Below are 18627 nucleotides of genomic sequence, written 5' to 3'. Positions count from 1 at the left end.
GTCATGGAATCACATTCCTGTAAGGTGTGGCATAAAAAACAAATTTAGTGCTGCAAAATGCTTTTCAAAGTAGCATTTCTAGAGTACCGATTTTGTTTTTTTTGCCACACCTTTTAGGAATGTAATAATAGCATGATGAATTTTTGCAAGCACTTAAAACTTTTATCAATGTTTGATTTTTTTTCGATTTTGTTTTGATTTTACTGTTCACCCGAGCTCATTTGAGCTCGGCTGCAGAAACTCTGCATCCGGGAGCGACACATACAGAGAAAAAATTGAGCAGTCTCACTCTCGCAGTCTCCTCGGTCCTAGTTGACATAAAACCCCACCACAATGCGGACCTGAGCAGGTGCTCCTTCCTTTCCGGCCACAACCCTCGCCTCCGCCTGCCATGCCACCCCGCCGGCGACGCTGCCGGACGAGCTCCTCGAGGAGAACCTCCTCCGACTCCCGCCGGACGACCCCGGGTGCCTCTTCCGCGCCTCCCTCGTCTGCAAGCCCTGGCGCAGCCGCCTCACCGACCCCGTGTCAGGACCTAACTAGGATCTATGGGAAGAATTAAGTATTTGTGAACGAAAATCATATATGTCTCTCTCAGATCCCCTTTTGTATTGATAAGTATAGCTATATGAGTATGAGATAAGCCATCGAGGCAATCTTCTGGAGAATGGAATGAATGACGATGACAACCACACCCCAGTTGTAGTTATAGGGATAGCTTTTCACCCGGCACGACAAGACCGTGAAAGTAAATAGTAACAATGGCTAACGGTACAAAAAGATCTACGGCTTGCGACGAAGCATTAGCGAGGAGCGATCCTGATCGTTGATTGCGGCGAAGCGTTTTCTGAACATCTGTAGTTAACTGAAACATGTCGATGCCTGACATTGCCCCCTTCTTGAGTTATGACGAGTCCTCACGTCGTAGTTGATGCCGCGCACCATGCTTGAGTGGTTGTTTTGAAGAATTCTGGGAAAGAGTACTTGATAAAGTCTGCGTCTTCCCATGTCGCTTCTTCCTCCGCCATGTTTTGCCACTGAATCAACCACTGTACCACTAGTAAGTTGTTGCGAGGTATCTGCCTGACTTGGAGAGCTGCAGCTGGACCCATTTTTAGTGTGCCGTCACTGTTAACCATTGGAAGCATTGGGCTAGGAATTGCCTTGCTGCCAATGTGCTTTTTAAGTTGACTGACATGAAAGACTGGATGAATCTGTACATCCTGAGGAAATTGGAGCTTGTATGCTGAGTTTCCCACCTTTTGGATGATGAGGAATGGACCATAATATTTGTTCTGAAGCTTAAGGGCACCTTTGAAGCCAAAAGCAGCCAAGCGATATGGGGCCATTTTCAAGTAGACCATATCTCCAACCAAAAAAGTCCTCTCCACTCTTTTTAGGTCTGCATACCTCTTCATTCTGTTTTGGGCTTTGCACAAATTATCCTTCAAGTGCTCCAACATCTGTTGCTTGGAGCACAGAAAATCTTGTGCTTCCACATCATCAGGGCCAGGTATTGCCAGTTCTGAAATTAAAGGTGGGGGAAATCCATACAATGCCTGAAATGGAGACATTTTCAGAGTTGTGTGATAGGTAGAATTGTACCAGTATTCAGCTAATGACAACCAGGACAACCACTTCTGGGGTTGATCAGTAGTCATGCATCTTAGATATGTTTCTAGACACTGATTAACCCTCTCTGTCTGACCATTAGTTTGAGGGTGGTATGATGTACTGTACCTCAGCTCCACTTTTAAAGCAGCAAATACATCCTTCCACAATTTGCTAGTGAAAATCTTATCTCTATCAGAGATTATCAGCTTGAGGGGGAGGGGGCATGCAACTTAATGATGTTGTCCACAAAAGCTTGAGCCACAGATAGAACTGAGTATGTGAAGGAAATATGCCCTAGAGGCAATAAAAAGTTGTTATTTATATTTCCTTATATCATGATAAATGTTTATTATTCATGCTAGAATTGTATTAGCCAGAGACATAGTACATGTGTGAATACATGGACAATACATAGTGTCCCTTGTATGCCTCTACTTGACTAGCTCGTTAATCAAAGATGGTTATGTTTCCTAACCATAGACATGTGTTGTCATTTGATGAACGGGATCACATCATTAGGAGAATGATGTGATGGACAAGACCCATCAGTTAGCTTAGCATTATGATTGTTACAGTTTTATTGCTATTGCTTTCTTCATGACTTATACATGTTCCTCTGACTATGAGATTATGCAACTCTCGCATATCGGAGGAACATCTTGTGTGCTATCAAACGTCACAACGTAACTGGGTGATTATAAAGATGCTCTACATGTGTCTCTGAAGGTGTTTGTTGTGTTGGCATAGATCAAGATTAGGATTTGTCACTCCATGTATCGGAGAGGTATCTCTGGGCCCTCTCGGTAATTCTCATCACTATAAGCCTTGCAAGCAATGTGACTACTGAGTTAGTTGCAGGATGAAGCATTACGAAATGAGTAAAGAGACTTGCCAGTGACGAGATTGAACTAGGTATGATGATACCGACGATCGAATCTCGGGAAAGTAACATACCGATGACAAAGGGAATAACATATATTGTTGTGCGGTTTGACCGATAAAGATCTATGTAGAATATGTAGGAGCCAATATGAGCATCCAGGTTCTGCTATTGGTTATTGATCATAGATGTGTCTCGATCATGTCTACATAGTTCTCGAACCCATAGGCCCCGCACGCTTAACGTTCGATGACGATTTGTATTAAGAGTTATGTGTTTTTGATGACCGAAGTTTGTTCAGAGTCCCAGATGATATCACAGACATGATGAGGAGTCTCGAAATGGTCGAGACGTAAAGGTTGATATATTGGAAGGTTATGTTCGGACACCGGAAAGGTTTCAGAAATGTTCGGACATTTTCTGGAGTACCGGGAGGTTACCGGAACCCCCCGGGGGATTAATGGGCCTTCATGGGCCTTAGTGGAAGAGAGGAGGCGGCGGCCATGTGGAGGCGCCCCCCCTAGCCCAAACCAAGTTGGACTAGGGCTGGGGGGCGCGGCCCCCCTTTCCTCCTTCCCCTCCACCTCTTTCCCTCTTCTCCTATTCCGGAAAGGAAAGGGGAATCCTACTAGGACTAGGGAGTCCTAGTAGGACTCCCCACACTTGGCGCACCCCTCCTAGGCCGCCGGCCTCCTCCTCCCCTCCTTTATATACGTGGGTAAGGGGGCATCCCAAAGCACATCAATTGTTCTTTGCCGTGTGCGGTGCCCCCTCCACAGTTTACCACCTCGATCATAGCGCGTAGTTCTTAGGCGAAGCCGTGCACGGATCACATCATCAACACCGTCGCCACACCGTCATGCTGATGGAACTCTCCCTCGACCCTGAACACGGAGGTGTCATACGTTTGGTACTTGGATCAGTTGGATCATGAAGATGTTCGACTGCATCAACCGCGTTAACTAAACACTTCCACTTTCGGTCTATGAGGGTACATGGACACACTCTCCCCCTCTCGTTGCTATGCATCTCCTAGATAGATCTTGCATGACCATAGGAATTTTTTAGAAATTGCATGCTACATTCCGCAACAGTGGCATCCGAGCCAGGTCTATGCATAGATGATGCACGAGTAGAACACAAAGAGTTGTGGGCGATAATAGTCATACTGCTTACCACCAATGTCTTACTCTGATTCGGTGATATTGTTGGATGAAGCGGCTCGGACCGACATTACATGACCGCGTTCATGAGACTGGTTGTATCGATGTGCTTTGCACACAGGTGGCTGGCGGGTGTGTGTTTCTCCAACTTTAGTTGAATCAAGTTTGATTACGGCCGATCCTTGCACGTTGAAGGTTAAAACGACACACTTGACGAAAAATCATTGTGGTTTTGATGCGTAGGTAAGGACTGTTCTTGCTAGAAGCCCGTATCAGCCACGTAAAACTTGCAACAACAAAGTAGAGGACATCTAACTTGTTTTTGCAGGGTTTATTGTGATGTGACATGGTCAAGACATGATGTGATATAAATTGTTGTATGAGATGATCATGTGTTGTAACAGAGTTATCGACAACTGGCAGGAGCCATATGGTTGTCGCTTTATTGTATGAAATGCAATCGCCATGTAATTTCTTTTACTTTATCACTAAGCGGTAGCGATAGTCGTAGTAGCAAGAGTTGGCGAGACGACAACGATGCTACGATGGAGATCAAGGTGTCAAGCCGGTGACGATGGAGATCATGACGTTGCTTTGGAGATGGAGATCAAAGGCACAAGATGATGATGGCCATATCATGTCACATATTTTGATTGCATGTGATGTTTCTTTTATGCATCTTATTTTGCTTAGTACGACGGTAGCATTATAAGATGATCCCTTAGGCCAACTCCACCGCGCGACCCTATCCTGTCCGGCTCCGTCCGTTTGGGGTAAAAGGGACAAAAGAGGCGGCCCAGCGCACGGCCTCAAACGGACAAATGTCCGAATTCCGTCCGTTTTCGACCCATCCCAGGCCCAAACTTGCGCTCGGTTTGGGGTGAAACGGACGCGCGCGGACGACCGCAACGCACGCCCTCCCCCCCCCGTGGCCCGTCTGTCGGGGATACTAGCAGTCCCTCCGCTCCCCAACGCTTCACCCTCTCTCCCCGCCCCGCCCCGGCGCCGCCATATTCTCCGGCCGCCTCCTCACCGCGCAGCCTCCCCGCCGTCCATAACAAACCACGTCTGGACATGGCCGCCACCACGCCCGCGCTTTCGCCGTAGTTTTGGCCGTCGCCGTCCTTGCCGGTGCCGGAGGGGACACGACTGCCGGCGACGGACCACGGCGGCCGAGGCAGATTCCGACGAGAGCTCTAGAGCGGCCAGTAGCCGGCCGGCAACCACCCCTGCTACGTCAAGGTGATCATCGCGACCGCTTCACCACCGCGACCGCAAGGTGTTCGACCTTTTGCCAACAAAGGTATGGACAGTGGAGACGAGTTTTTCTTCCATCACTTCCTTTGTTCATCGGACGATTCGTCGTTGGATGATGAAGAACTTGTGGTGGCTGCACTGGTCGTGAACGACCATATTCAACGGCAGCTTCCTCGGTACAGGGGTTCACTCCCTGGCAAGGCTCCCAACCTGAACCGCAACAGGGAGAGAGGCCACACCCTGCTCTATGCCGATTACTTTGCCAACACCCCGCTCTTCAAGCCAGATAAATTTCGTCGCTGTTTTCGTATGGCAAGGCATGTGTTCAATCGTATCCGAGAGGGAGTGGTTGCTCATGACCCATACTTCGAGTGCAAGACGGATGCCCTTGGCAAGCTTGGATTCTCCTCTTACCAGAAATGCACCGCGGCCATCCGCATGCTTGCATATGGTATTCCAGGCGATCTGGTGGACGAGTATGTGCGTATGAGTGAGACAACATGTCTGATGTCAATGTACAAGTTTTGCCAGGCTGTGATCGAGGTGTTTGGCCCAGAGTACTTGAGGCAGCCAACTGCCGCTGATACAGAGAGATTGTTGGCGACCAATGCAGCTAGAGGCTTTCCAGGCATGCTTGGCAGCATTGATTGTATGCATTGGGAGTGGAAGAACTGTCCATTTGCTTGGCAGGGCCAGTACAAGGGGCATGTTAACGGGTGCACTGTCATATTAGAAGCGGTGGCATCGCAAGATCTTTGGATATGGCATTCTTTCTTCGGTATGGCAGGTTCTCACAATGATATCAACGTGCTGCAACGTTCTCCAGTCTTCGCGAGGCTTGCAGAAGGAAACTCCCCACCTGTCAACTTTGAGATCAACGGCCACCAGTACAACAAAGGATACTATCTAGCAGATGGTATATATCCTCAGTGGTCAACTTTTGTGAAGACAATCTCGAAACCCCAAGGTGAGAAGAGAAAAAGATTTGCCCAAATGCAAGAGAGTGTTAGAAAGGATGTGGAACGTGCTTTTGGTGTGCTTCAATCCCGGTGGGGTATCGTTCGAAACCCTGCACTGTCATGGGATGAAAGGAATCTTTGGGAGGTGATGACTGCTTGTGTGATCATGCACAACATGATCGTCGAGGATGAGCGTGATGAGAGTATCTTCGACCAAGGATTTGATTATCAAGGTGAAAATATTGAGCCCCTGCACCAAGACCCGACCACATTTGAATAGTTTGTCCAATTCCACCGTGAGATGCGTGATTGGCACACTCATTTGAATCTTCAAAATGACTTGATTGAGCACGTCTGGGATCACATTGGCAACCAATAGATGTATTGGTCCAATTTATGTTCAGTCAAGACAATTTCGATTTGGTTGTAAAACTATGTTATTTAAGACAATTGGGTTGTAAAACTATTTTAATTTTCAGACAAACATTTGGGTTGGAAGTAGTTTGATGCAAATTTAGGCATTTTTGGCCCTCACGGACAGGATGGGGCAAATGGATGCGGCCGTGCGCTGGGCGCACGGCCACCGCATCCCAGGACAGGCCCGAACACGACCCCAAACCCCTACCCAAACGGACCGAAACCGGACAAAACGGACGTCCGTTTGGGGTCGCGCGGTGGAGTTGGCCTTACTAAATTTCAAGGTATAAGTGTTCTCCCTGAGTATGCACCGTTGCTACAGTTCGTCGTGCCGAGACACCATGTGATGATCGGGTGTGATAAGCTCTACGTTCACATAAAATGGGTGCAAGCCAGTTTTGCACATGCAGAATACTCGGGTTAAACTTGACGAGCCTAGCATATGCAGATATGGCCTCGAAACACTGAGACCGAAAGGTCGAACGTGAATCTTATAGTAGATATGATCAACATAGAGATGTTGACCATTGAAAACTACTCCATCTCACGTGATGATCAGACATGGTTTAGTTCATATGGATCACATGATCATTTGGATGACTAGAGGGATGTCTATCTAAGTGGGAGTTCTTTAGTAATATGATTAATTGAACTTTAATTCATGAACTTAGTCCTGATAGTTTTTGCATATCTATGTTGTTGTAGATCAATGGCCCGTGCTACCGTTCCCTTGAATTTTAATGCGTTCCTAGAGAAAGCTAAGTTGAAAGATGATGGTAGAAATTACACAGACTGGGTCCGTAACTTGAGGATTATCCTCATTGCTGCATAGAACAATTACGTCCTGGAAGCACCGCTAGGTGTACCACCTGCACCAACAACTACAGACATTGTGAATGCCTGGCAGACATGTGTTGATGACTACTTGATAGTTTAGTGTGCCATGCTTTACGGCTTAGAATCGGGACTTCAAAGACGTTTTGAATGTCATGGAGCATATGAGATGTTCCAAGAGTTGAAGTTAATATTTCAAGCAAATGCCCAAATTGAGAGATATGAAGTCTCCAACAAGTTCTGTAGCTGCAAAATGGAGGAGAATAGTTCTGTCAGTGAACACATACTCAAAATGTCTGGGTACCATAACCACTTGACTCAGCTGGGAGTTAATCTTCCTGATGATAGTGTCATTGACAGAGTTCTTCAATCACTGCCACCAAGCTATAAAGGCTTCGTGATGAACTATAATATGCAAGGGATGACGAAAACGATTCCCGAGCTCTTCGCAATGCTAAAGGCTACAGAGGTAAAATCAAGAAGGAGCATCAAGTGTTGATGGTTAACAAGACCACTAGTTTCAAGAAAAAGGGCAAAGGGAAGAAGGGGAACTTCAAGAAGAATAGCAAGCAAGTTGCTACTCCCGGGAAGAAGCCCAAGTCTGGACCTAAGCCTTAAACTGAGTGCTTCTACTGCAAAGGGACTGGTCACTGGAAGCGGAACTGCCCAAAGTATTTGGAAGATAAGAAGGATGGCAAAGTCAAAGGTATATTTGATATACATGTTATTGATGTGTACCTTACTAATGGTCGTAGTAGCACCTGGGTATTTGATACTGGTTCAGTTGCTCATATTTGCAAACCAAAACAGGGGCTACAGATTAAATGAAGATTGGCTAAGGACGAGGTGACGATGCGCGTCGGAAATGGTTCCAAGGTCGATGTGATCGCCGTCGGCACGCTACCTCTACATCTACCTTCGGGATTAGTTTTAGACCTAAATAATTGTTATTTGGTGCCAACATTGAGGATGAACATTATATCTGGATCTTGTTTGATACGAGACGGTTATTCATTTAAATCAGAGAATAATGGTTGTTCTATTTGTATGAGTAATATCTTTTATGGTCATGCACCCTTGTTGAGTGGTCGATTTTTGTTGAGTCTCGATCGTGGTGATACACATGTTCATAATATATTGAAGCCAAAAGATGCATAGTTGATAACGATAGTGCAACTTATTTGAGGCACTACCGTTTAGGTCATATTGGTGTAAAGCGCATGAAGAAACTCCATGCTGATGGGATTTTGGAATCACTTCATTATGAATCACTTGGTGCTTGCGAACCATGCCTCATGGGCAAGATGACTAAAACTCCGTTCTCCGGAACAATGGAATGAGCTACTGACTTACTGGAAATAATACATACCGATGTATGCGGTCCAATGAGTGTTGAGGCTCGTGGCGGGTATCGTTATTTTCTGACCTTCACAGATGATTTGAGCAGATATGGGTATATCTACTTAATGAAACATAAGTCTAAAACGTTTGAAAAGTTCAAAGAATTTCAGAGTGAAGTGGAAAATCATCGTAACAAGAAAATAAAGTTTCTACCATCTGATCATGAAGGCAAATATTTGGGCTATGAGTTTGGTGTTCATTTGAAACAATGTGGAACAGTTTCGCAACTCACGCCACCTGGAACACCACCGCGTAATGGTGTGTTCGAACATCGTAACCATACTTTATTGGATATGGTGTGATCTATGATGTCTCTTACTGATTTACCACTATCATTTTGGGGTTATGCTTTAGAGAGGCTACATTCACGTTAAATAGGGCACCATCAAAATCCATTGAGATGACACCATATGAACTGTGGTTTGGCAAGAAACCCAAGTTGTCGTTTCTTAAAGATTGGGGCTGTGATGCTTATGTGAAAAAGGTTCAATCTGATAAGCTCGAACCCAAATCGGAGAAGTGTGTCTTCATAGGATACCCAAAGGAAACTGTTGGGTATACCTTCTATCACAGATCCAAAGGCAAGATATTCATTGCTAAGAATGGATCCTTTCTAGAGAAGGAGTTTCTCTCGAAAGAAGTGAGTGGGAGGAAAGTAGAACTTGATGTGGTAATTGTACCTTCTCCCTTATTGGTAAGTAGTTCATCACAGAAATCAGTTCCAGTGATTCCTACACCAATTAGTGAGGAAGCTAATGATGATGATGATCATGAAACTTCATATCAAGTTACTACTGAACCTCGTAGGTCCTCCAGAGTATGGTCCGCACCAGAGTGGTACGGTAATCCTATTCTGGAAGTCATGTTACTAGACCATGATGAACCTACGAACTATGAGCAAGTGATGATGAGCCCAGATTCCACAAAATGGCTTGAGGCCATGAAATCTAAGATGGGATCCATGTATGAGAACAAAGTGTGGACTTTGGTGGACTTGCCCGATGATCGGAAAGCCATAAAAAATAAATGGATCTTCAAGAAGAAGACTGACGCTAATGGTAATGTTACTGTCTACAAAGCTCGACTTGTTGCGAAAGGTTTTCGACAAGTTCAAGGACTTGACTATGATGAGACCTTCTCACCTGTAGCGATGCTTAACTCTGCCCGAATCATGTTAGCAATTGCTGAATTTTATGATTATGAAATTTGGCAAATGGATGTCAAAACTGCATTCCTTAATGGATTTCTTAAAGAAGAGTTGTATATGATGCAACCAGAAGGTTTTGTCGATCCAAAAGGTGCTAACAAAGTGTGCAAGCTCCAATGATCCATTTATGGACTGGTGCAAGCCTCTCGGAGTTGGAATATACGCTTTGATAATGTGATCAAAGCATATGGTTTTATACAGATTTTTGGAGAAGCCTGTATTTACAAGAAAGTGAGTGGGAGCTCTGTAGCATTTCCAATATTATATGTGGATGCCATATTGTTGATTGGAAATAGTACAAAATTTCTGGATAGCATAAAAGGATACTTGAATAAGAATTTTTCAATGAAAGACCTCGGTGAAGCTGCTTACATATTGGGCATCAAGATCTATAGAGATAGATCAAGACGCTTAATTGGACTTTCACAAAGCACATACCTTGATAAAGTTTTGAAGAAGTTCAAAATGGATCAGTCAAAGAAAGGGTTCTTGCCTGTGTTACAAGGTGTGAAGTTGAGTCAGACTCAATGCCCGACCACTGCAGAAGATAGAGAGAAAATGAAAGTCATTCCCTATGCTTCAGCCATAGGTTCTATCATGTATGCAATGCTGTGTACCAGACCTGATGTGTGCCTTTCTATAAGTATAGCAGGGAGGTACCAAAGTAATCCAGGAGTTGGATTTCGGGTTCCGGCAAACCCTCAAGGTTCGAACTCTGGGGTGCGCGCGGAGATCACACCTCCTATCTACTCATGTCTCGTCGCCTCGCAAGGATCTAAAACTACATGAAGAACAACACAAGGACACGAGGTTTATACTAGTTCGGGCCACCAATGTGGTGTAATACCCTACTCTAGTTTGTGGTGTGGTGGATTGCCTCAGGGGCTGATGATGAACAATACAAAGAAAGAACTGCCCTGCGAGGGGAGGGGTTCTTGTGTTGGTGGTTCTGGATAAGGTTCGATTGGTCAACTTTCAGATGCCTCTATACTATGGAGGCTAGTCCTATTTATAGAGTGAGGCCCTGGTCCTCTTTCCAAATATTGAGCGGGAAGGGCGCCAACAATTGGCCATTTTGAAGGGGAACATCTAGTACACTTATCCTGGCTAAAGTCGGTCATCACCTACCAAAGACTCTGACGGTGACATCGGCTTGGGCTCCACGATGACCTCCATCCTGCCGTTCTGCTGGTCTTGGTCTTGTTGCACCGAAATGGTTGCCTTTGCTTGATACTCTCGCCTGCGCTTGCCCCCCTTTGCACCAAAGAGGAAACAAGGACTCTGCGCAGACCGGCGCCCGCCTGGCGCCCGCCTGGCTTTGGTCGTCATGGCTTGTGTTACGGGCACCTCGTGAGGTACCCTGCCTTGATCTCTCCGCCTCCTCGCGAGCCAGCCTAACGAGGTTGTGCCTGAGGAAGCTTCCTGTCGTCTGCCCCACGAGGCTTGGCCCCTCGCGAGGGTCTTGAGCTTGTGCCGATGAAGATGGGCCGTACTGGGCCACTCCTTGAGCCACGCCGCAGGCCGCAGGCAGGCAAGTCTGGGTACCCCCGTTCCCAGAATGCCGACAGTAGCCCCCGGGCCCAAGGCGCGCCTGGACTTGGCTTAGCAGAGAAGCGAAGGGGCAAGTGCGAAGCGCCGCGGGCCCCAACAGCCTGCGGCCTTGGGCGCCGCATGGCGGTTGATTGGACGTGGGCGTCCCTGCTTCCCCACGACGCCTCGACAACTCGCGAATTGAAAAGTCCCTGCATGCAAAACGGGTCATGATTACCTGCGATCATGGAGGCCGATGGTTGGCCTCCTTCGGCTATATGTACGGAACGGCGCAAGCCTTTCCAGTCCATCCCTTCCTGCTACTCCCCTTCTTCTTCCTGGCCGTTCGTCGTCCCCATGGCCCCGTCTAAGAGGTTCTCGGCCACGGAGAAAGGGAAGGCTCGCCAGGAAGGGCCTGGCTCTCCTCCGGGCAAGCGTGGCCGGCGCCGCCCTCGCAAGCACCCTACGCCCACTGCTGCGGCTTCCCGTGGCCGTGGAAGCAGCCCTCTGCACGGCGGAGGGCGCTCGGCTGCCGACGAGAGGTATGCTGGGGCTGCGCGCCCCCCCAGGCTGCGCTCGCACTCGGCGGAGGTGCTGCCGGAGTTTGTCGTGTGGTCGGCGGACCCGACCGGCACCTGGCTCCAGCTCCCCCGCTTCTTCATAGGTGAACTTCCGGCTGGTGCCCTGGGCGGCCTTTGGCTTCAGGAAGATGGTTGCTGCAGCAGGGCCTCTTGGGCTACTCTGGAGGTCTCCACCGTCGGGGAGGCGGCCTTGACCCGTGGCTGGCAAACGTTTGCCCGTGCGCGCGCCTGAGCCGTCGGTGCACTCTACACTTTAAGTTCGACGGCGATGCCACCCTCTATGTGAGGGTGTTCGAGGAAGATGGCCGCCGCGCCGGATGCTGCCCCGAAGACGATGACCGCGGTCGTGCGCCCAGCCCCGGCATTGGCTGGAATGAAGGTGGTGGGAGGCGCGCGGGCAGCAGCGCCCGAGGCCCGCCAAGCTTTGGTGACTCCCCATCGGACGGCAGCTCCTCCAGCGGTGGTCGCGACTTCCCCCCTCGCCGGCACGCTCTCCTGGGAGAGGGCAGCAGGTCGGCCCGTCATTGTGCCTCGGTGAAGCGGGAGACGGAATCCAGCTGAGCTCCGGAGGCAGTACGAGCCCTTGCCAAGATTTGACGCCGGGCAAGTCGTGCTCGTTTTGCTTTTCTTTCTTTCCCGCGCAAGGTAGTTTGGTGCCCCACGGGGGCGTGTTGAACTGTTGCTGCTTAATTTGGCGCGCTATTTCTACCATTTCTGCACTATGTGTTCGTTCCGCGTGTTTATGCATGGTAATTACTTAGCTTGGGGGGGGGGGAAGCTCGTCGTGGTCCTCCCCTCCCGAGGCCAGGGCCTTGTCGTGCGCCTTGTGTCCTACAGGGGTTAGTCGGTAGGGATGGTCTCCAGCCTTGATAGCGAGGATGACCAACCCAAGTCCCGTGATCGTGTCGCGATGCCCGTGGGGCACAGACTGGGAGGGGTGCTCCCGCAGCGGACTCGGATAGGGAAGTTCCAAATCACCGGGGCAGAAAACACTCGCGAGGGTGCCCATGTTCCTCCCTCGTGAGACTTTGCGCGAGAGAAAACGAAGCAAACAAGTGAAATGGACGAAGGGTCACGAGCTCGAAACAGTAACAACTTCAGTAAAACTTCAAATAGAAACAGACAAGCCAACTGCAGAAACCAAATGAAAGAAGTCGCGTCCGGCACCTAATCTAGTCTTTGACGTCTTCTCACCAGCGCGGAGCTAAGTGCTGCCACTGGGCGTGGGCGGGAGCCCCTGAGGCCCAAGGGCGGCACTCCGGAGACTCCGGGGCGTGTACAGCCCCACTCATTATTACGTGAGAGTGTCACGGGCGGCGAGCTTCACAAGCGTTTGCCTTCTTCACAGGCTCCGGGCCTTTTCCCAAATGCAGCAACTTCACAGGCATTCGCCTTCTTCATAGGCACCGGGCCTTTTCCAAAATGCGACAACTTCACAGGCATTCGCCTTCTTCACAGGCACCGGGCCTTTTCCAAAACGCGACAACTTCACAGGCATTCGCCTTCTTCACAGGCACCAGGCCTTTTCCAAAACGCAACAACTTCACAGGCATTCGCCTTCTTCACAGGCACCGGGCCTTTTTCAGGGGTAAAATCTTTGGAGGTGTTGAATGTTCCACGCGTTCTGGACAGACACCCCCTCCTGGGTCTCCAAGCACGCGGAGCCGGGCCTAGAAACATGAACAACCTTGAACGGGCCCTCCCAGATGGGAGAGAGCTTATGCAGCCCCTCCCTGGAGAGAACCCGTCTGAGCACGAGGTCTCCTACCTCAAGAGTCCTGGGGCGGATGTTGCGGCAGTGGTATCGCCGTAGTGCTTGTTGGTACCTTGCTGCTCGTAGCGCGGCTTCTCGGCGAAGCTCCTCCCCCAGCACGAGATCCGTCCCCCGCATGGCGTCCTGCTGCGCCTCGTCGAACGCCAGGACCCGTGCAGAACGACATCTGACCTCGTGGGGGGAGAATGGCTTCAGCTCCATAAACCAGAAAGAACGGGGTTTCGCCAGTCGGCTTGGTTGCGGTCGTGCGGATGCACCACAACACGGATTGGAGCTTGTCGTACCAGCCCCTGCCACAGGCTTCTAGCTTCTTCTTGAAGGTTCTGGTTTTGAGGCCCCTCAGGACCTCCGCGTTGGCTCGTTCAGCCTGGCCGTTGCTCCGGGGGATGACTTATCTCGAGAGTCTGAAGCCTCTCCTTGGCGCGGTGCCAGGTCCGTGTCTCGGCAGCCGAGGAGTTGTTGGGAGGGGTCCTCGCGAGCCTCTTCCCCCTTTTCCTTACTCCCCTTTGCGCTCTACGTCCTCGGGTCCCGGCCCTCGAGCGAGCTCAGCCGTCGCTGGTATGCCAGGTCGCGATGCTGTGGACAAGGCCAGGAGGTGAGGGCTGGAGAGCCAGTAAGAGCCTGTGAGTCGCGATGCTCAGGCGCCACCCCCTTTAACGTGCAAGCGGTTCGCACGGTTGAGAGGGAAAGAGACGCCGCGAAGGCCTCCCCCGATGTTGCTCCTTAAAGATATCCTGCGAGCTCACCACAAGGAAAACGAGCGTTGCTGTTACAATTGCCAGCCAGCTGCTGGTTGCTCTGGAAGGGTGACGAGGACACTTAGGGCTTGGTGAGGTGGCGCCTTGCGGGGTTGCCGCGGCCAGAGCTCAGCCACTCAGGTTTATCGACGTTGCAGGGACAGACCCATGCGCAAGCGTCATGCCGTTAGGGAGCAGCTCCATAAGTTGGTGTCAACCGAGCGGGCGATTAAGTCAAGCATGTTAAGCATGATGAAGCAAATCCATTTAGGTAGACGTAGGAAAAGGCAAACACCGCTGGGTCGGGCCCGAGCGACTTGGGGATAATGCAGCCCGAGGGGCGCCCCCAACAAAGTAAGCTAAAAACATGAACAAAAAGGATACATGCCACAGGGACGGACCCACGCGGCCTGGGAATGATGCAGCCCTGGGGGCGCTCCCAGCTGAAGATGAAACTCAAAGGATGTCACCTGATGATGTTGGAGATGAAAGAGATGCTGAAGTAGCAGACGGTGTGTGCTGCGGAAGCCGATCCTTACGAGCCCCCAGGCCCAGGAGCCTCGGGAGGCTCCGGAGGCGCCGGCGGCTCCTCGTGGACCATCTCCGTCTCCGCCAGGACTGCGGAATGCGTGACCTCTTGAGCCTCCAGGATGCTCCTCATGAGGCGCTGACGCACAGCAGCTGCGTTCAGCAAGCCGTAAGGCATGCGAACATAGCTGTGGGGTGGACCTTCGCAGCATCCTACGCGTGAGGGCCAGAGGCGCTCCTGAGAGGTGGCTCAGTTGAGTCCTGGTATGTCGATGCAGACACGCAGCCCACCATCCTCGCCCGGATGGGGAGCTACGACGGGTAAGCGGCGGCTGCCACTCATGACTCTTGACTCCTGCAACTCCTGAATGATCTCGCTGATGAACTCCTGAGGGTTTGGCCCTCCTTGACTTGCTCCTTCCCGAGGGAAACATACTTTGAAACACGCCTCCAAGTGGTGCCCGAGCGCCTCCCTCGTGATCTTGGCAAAGTCGATGGCCCTCCAGGAGAGAGCCCCCGAGCCTTGCTTGAGGAGGGCGCCGGGCATGCCTTCCTATGCGACAGAAGGAGGCGCGCCTTGAACGGGCGCGGATCTTGAGGGGCCTGCCTCCCGAGGGTTCGGACCAGGTGATGTCTTCTTCTTCTTAGGGACTGCCTCAGGAAGCCTTCCGCTCCTGTGATCTAGGTCTTTGATTGACGCGGCCTGAAAAGCATGCTCCAGAGAACACACATCATCCCTCTCCTCACAAGGCACCGTGATGACTCCACCGCTTCCTGGCATGTTGAGGACATTGTAGCCGTGATGAGTCACGACCATGAACTTGGCCAGAGCTGGGTACCCGAGGATGGCATTGTACGGCAGGCGGATGCATGCGACGTTGAAGTCGATGAGCTCGGTGCGGTAGTTGTCGCGCTTCCCGAAGGTAACGGGAAGGCGAACCTGCCCTATCGGGACAGTGGAACCATCGGTGACTCCTGAGAAAGGCTTGGTTGGCTAAAGCTGATTGTATGGCACTTGGAGATTGTTGAATGTCTCGACGGACAGGACGTTAAGCCCTGCTCCAGCATCGATGAGGGTCCTAGTGATTTGCACATTGCTGATGATTGGGGAACAAAGCATCGGGAGGACTCCGGCTGTGGCCGCGCACTTGAGCTGATCCCCTGAGCTGAATGTGATGGCGCATGCTGACCACCTGAGAGGGCGTGTGGCCTCGAGCTTGGGGAGGACTGCATTCACCTCATGAGCAAACTGCTTGAAGATGCGTTGAGAGGCTGGGGCCTGAGCGCCTCCCAAGATGCAAGCGATCGCGCGCGGCTCCTGGAAGCTCCCAGCCCCCTCGTCCTGATGAGGGTCTTCATTCCTCCTCGGTTATGGTGGCATAGGAGGGAGGCCGGCATTGCCTTGTGGGCGATCCTCGCAAGGCCGATCCCTCCAACCTCCCTCGCGAGGCTGGTCCTGCCAGCGGTCCTCGCGAGGTCGGTCACGCCACCCTTGGCGAGGGCCACGGTCTTCCCATCATCCTCCACCTCTTCCTCCTCCTCGGCCATAGCCCTGGTCGCTGCGCTCGGGGTGTCGGCCGGCATGCACGTCCCGCACGGCCCTGAGCTCTTGGCATTCATTGGTGTTGTGGGTGTGGAGGTCGTGGTACACGCAGTACCAGCTGCCCTTGGAAGACTCAGGCTGATCCCTGCCTCGCTTGGTGTCCGGCTCTGCTGCAAGCACGGCAGCCCCCTTGCGCTTCACGTCCTTGACCTTGGGCTTCTTCTCTTCTGGGTCGGCAGCCGACAGTTCAAGGAGGGAGAGGCGTCCTTCCTCAGCCCTGGCACACTTGGTCGCCAAATTGAACAACTCCAGGGAGGTGCACAGGTCTTCATGGATCGCAAGCTCCTCTTTCATCTTGACGTCATGCACGCCGTCGGAGAAGGCTGAGATGATGGCCTCCTCAGACACCCTGGGGATCTTGAGGCGAGTGTTGTTAAAACACTGGATGAACTTCTGCAGGGTTTCTCCTGGCTGCTGCTTGATGCGGCGCAAGTCGCTCATGGCCGGGGGCCGGTCGCGGGTGCCTTGGAAGTTGGCGATAAAGCGGGTGCACATCTCGTCCCAGGAGGAAACCGTGCCGGGAGCCAGGTTCAGGAGCCAGGTGCCGGCACCGTCCTTGAGCGCCATGGGAAACCAGTTCGCCATGACCTTCTTGTCCCCGTTGGTGGCTTCAATGCCCAGCTCATAGAGCTGGAGGAACTCCGCAGGGTCGGCGGTGCCATCGTAGCGCGGGGGCAGATCTGGCTTGAACTTGCCCGGCCAGGCCACGCTGCGCAGCTCGGCGGTGAAGGCACGTCAGCCTACAGTGGCCACAGGAGGCCTTTGGTGACAGAGAGCTTGATCTTGGAAGTCTCTGTATGCTATCGCCAGGAGCAGCGCGGGGTCTTGATGTGCTAGAACAGGAGCGCGGTCATGACGGGCCGGTGCGGGGAGCACACGGGCAGCTTCTTGGGGACGAGGGATCTCTTGGCAGCTCTTCTCTTGCTGTGTTGGCGCCGGACGGAGCGAGTCTCGTCCAGGGGCCACGCGCCTTGGGTCCAAGGCGCCTTCTTGAGGGGGAGGCGGCTGAGGTGCCCTCGGAGCTTCATTGCCCGCGCAGGGCGGGGCACGGTGCAGCGAGAGGGATGGTGCTAGGGAGCCCCCAGCGGCGCTGATGAGCTCAGTGATGCGGGCGAGCCACTCGTCGTAGAAGTCGTCGACGGGACGGTAGTGCAGGAGCTCCCGCGCCAGGAGTAGCACGGCGTGCGCGTCCGCCGGAGCTCGACGGGCGTGGGACAAGGAACCGGCTGGAGCCAGCGACGGGGTGGCGGTGCGGCCTTCTCGCCGCACCGAAGGATGCAGGGACGACGCTTGCTGCTCGTTCCCCGCCAGGCCGATGGCGGCGTTGATGGCAGACGATGGGGAACGGCGGGGGCATCCGCCGACGGGGGTCGTCTGGGCGACGCGAGTGGTGAGAGCGGCTCGGCGCTCGGCGCGGGCTCGACGAGCGTCTGACATGGATGCGACGGGCGGCGAAACACAAGGCGGCGGAAGGCGGATTCCAGCGCACCCCTACCTGGCGCGCCAAATGTTGGATTTCGGGTTCCGGCAGACCCTCAAGGTTCGAACTCTGGGGTGCGCGCGGAGATCACACCTCCTACCTACTCACGTCTCGTCGCCTCGCAAGGATCTAAAACTACACGAAGAACAACACAAGGGACACGAGGTTTATACTAGTTCGGGCCACCAATGTGGTGTAATACCCTACTCTAGTTTGTGGTGTGGTGGATTGCCTCAGGGGCTGATGATGAACAATACAAAGAAAGAACTGCCTCGCGAGGGGAGGGGTTCTTGTGTTGGTGGTTCTGGCTAAGGTTCGATTGGTCGACCTTCAGATGCCTCTATACTATGGAGGCTAGTCCTATTTATAGAGCGAGGCCCTGGTCCTCTTCCCAAATATTGAGCGGGAAGGGCGCCAACAATTGGCCATTTTGAAGGGGAACATCTAGTACACTTATCCTGGCTAAAGTCGGTCCTCGCCTGCCAAAGACTCTGACGGTGACGCCGGCTTAGGCTCCACGACGACCTCCATCATGCCGTTCTGCTGGTCTTGGTCTTGTTGCACCGAAATGGTTGCCTTTGCTTGATACTCTCACCCGTGCTTGCCCCCTTTGCACCAAAGAGGAAACAAGGACTCTGCACAGGCCGGCGCCCGCCTGGCTT

General features: G+C 51.9%; 1 protein-coding gene across 1 annotated transcript; it reads left to right on the top strand.

The window, feature by feature from the left end:
- Positions 1 to 4731: 4731 nt before the first annotated feature.
- Positions 4732 to 6063, top strand: LOC123039288 (uncharacterized; the record flags this gene model as incomplete). Its single annotated transcript, XM_044462511.1, has 2 exons — positions 4732 to 4760; positions 5097 to 6063. Coding segments are annotated over exons 1-2 (996 nt in total), but the record flags the coding sequence as incomplete, so codon positions are not given.
- Between the last annotated feature and the right edge of the window lie 12564 nt (positions 6064 to 18627).

This window comes from Triticum aestivum, chromosome 2B (assembly GCF_018294505.1).
Source record: "Triticum aestivum cultivar Chinese Spring chromosome 2B, IWGSC CS RefSeq v2.1, whole genome shotgun sequence".
NCBI lineage: Eukaryota > Viridiplantae > Streptophyta > Magnoliopsida > Poales > Poaceae > Triticum > Triticum aestivum.
This window is presented reverse-complemented; position numbering and strand designations above follow the sequence as displayed.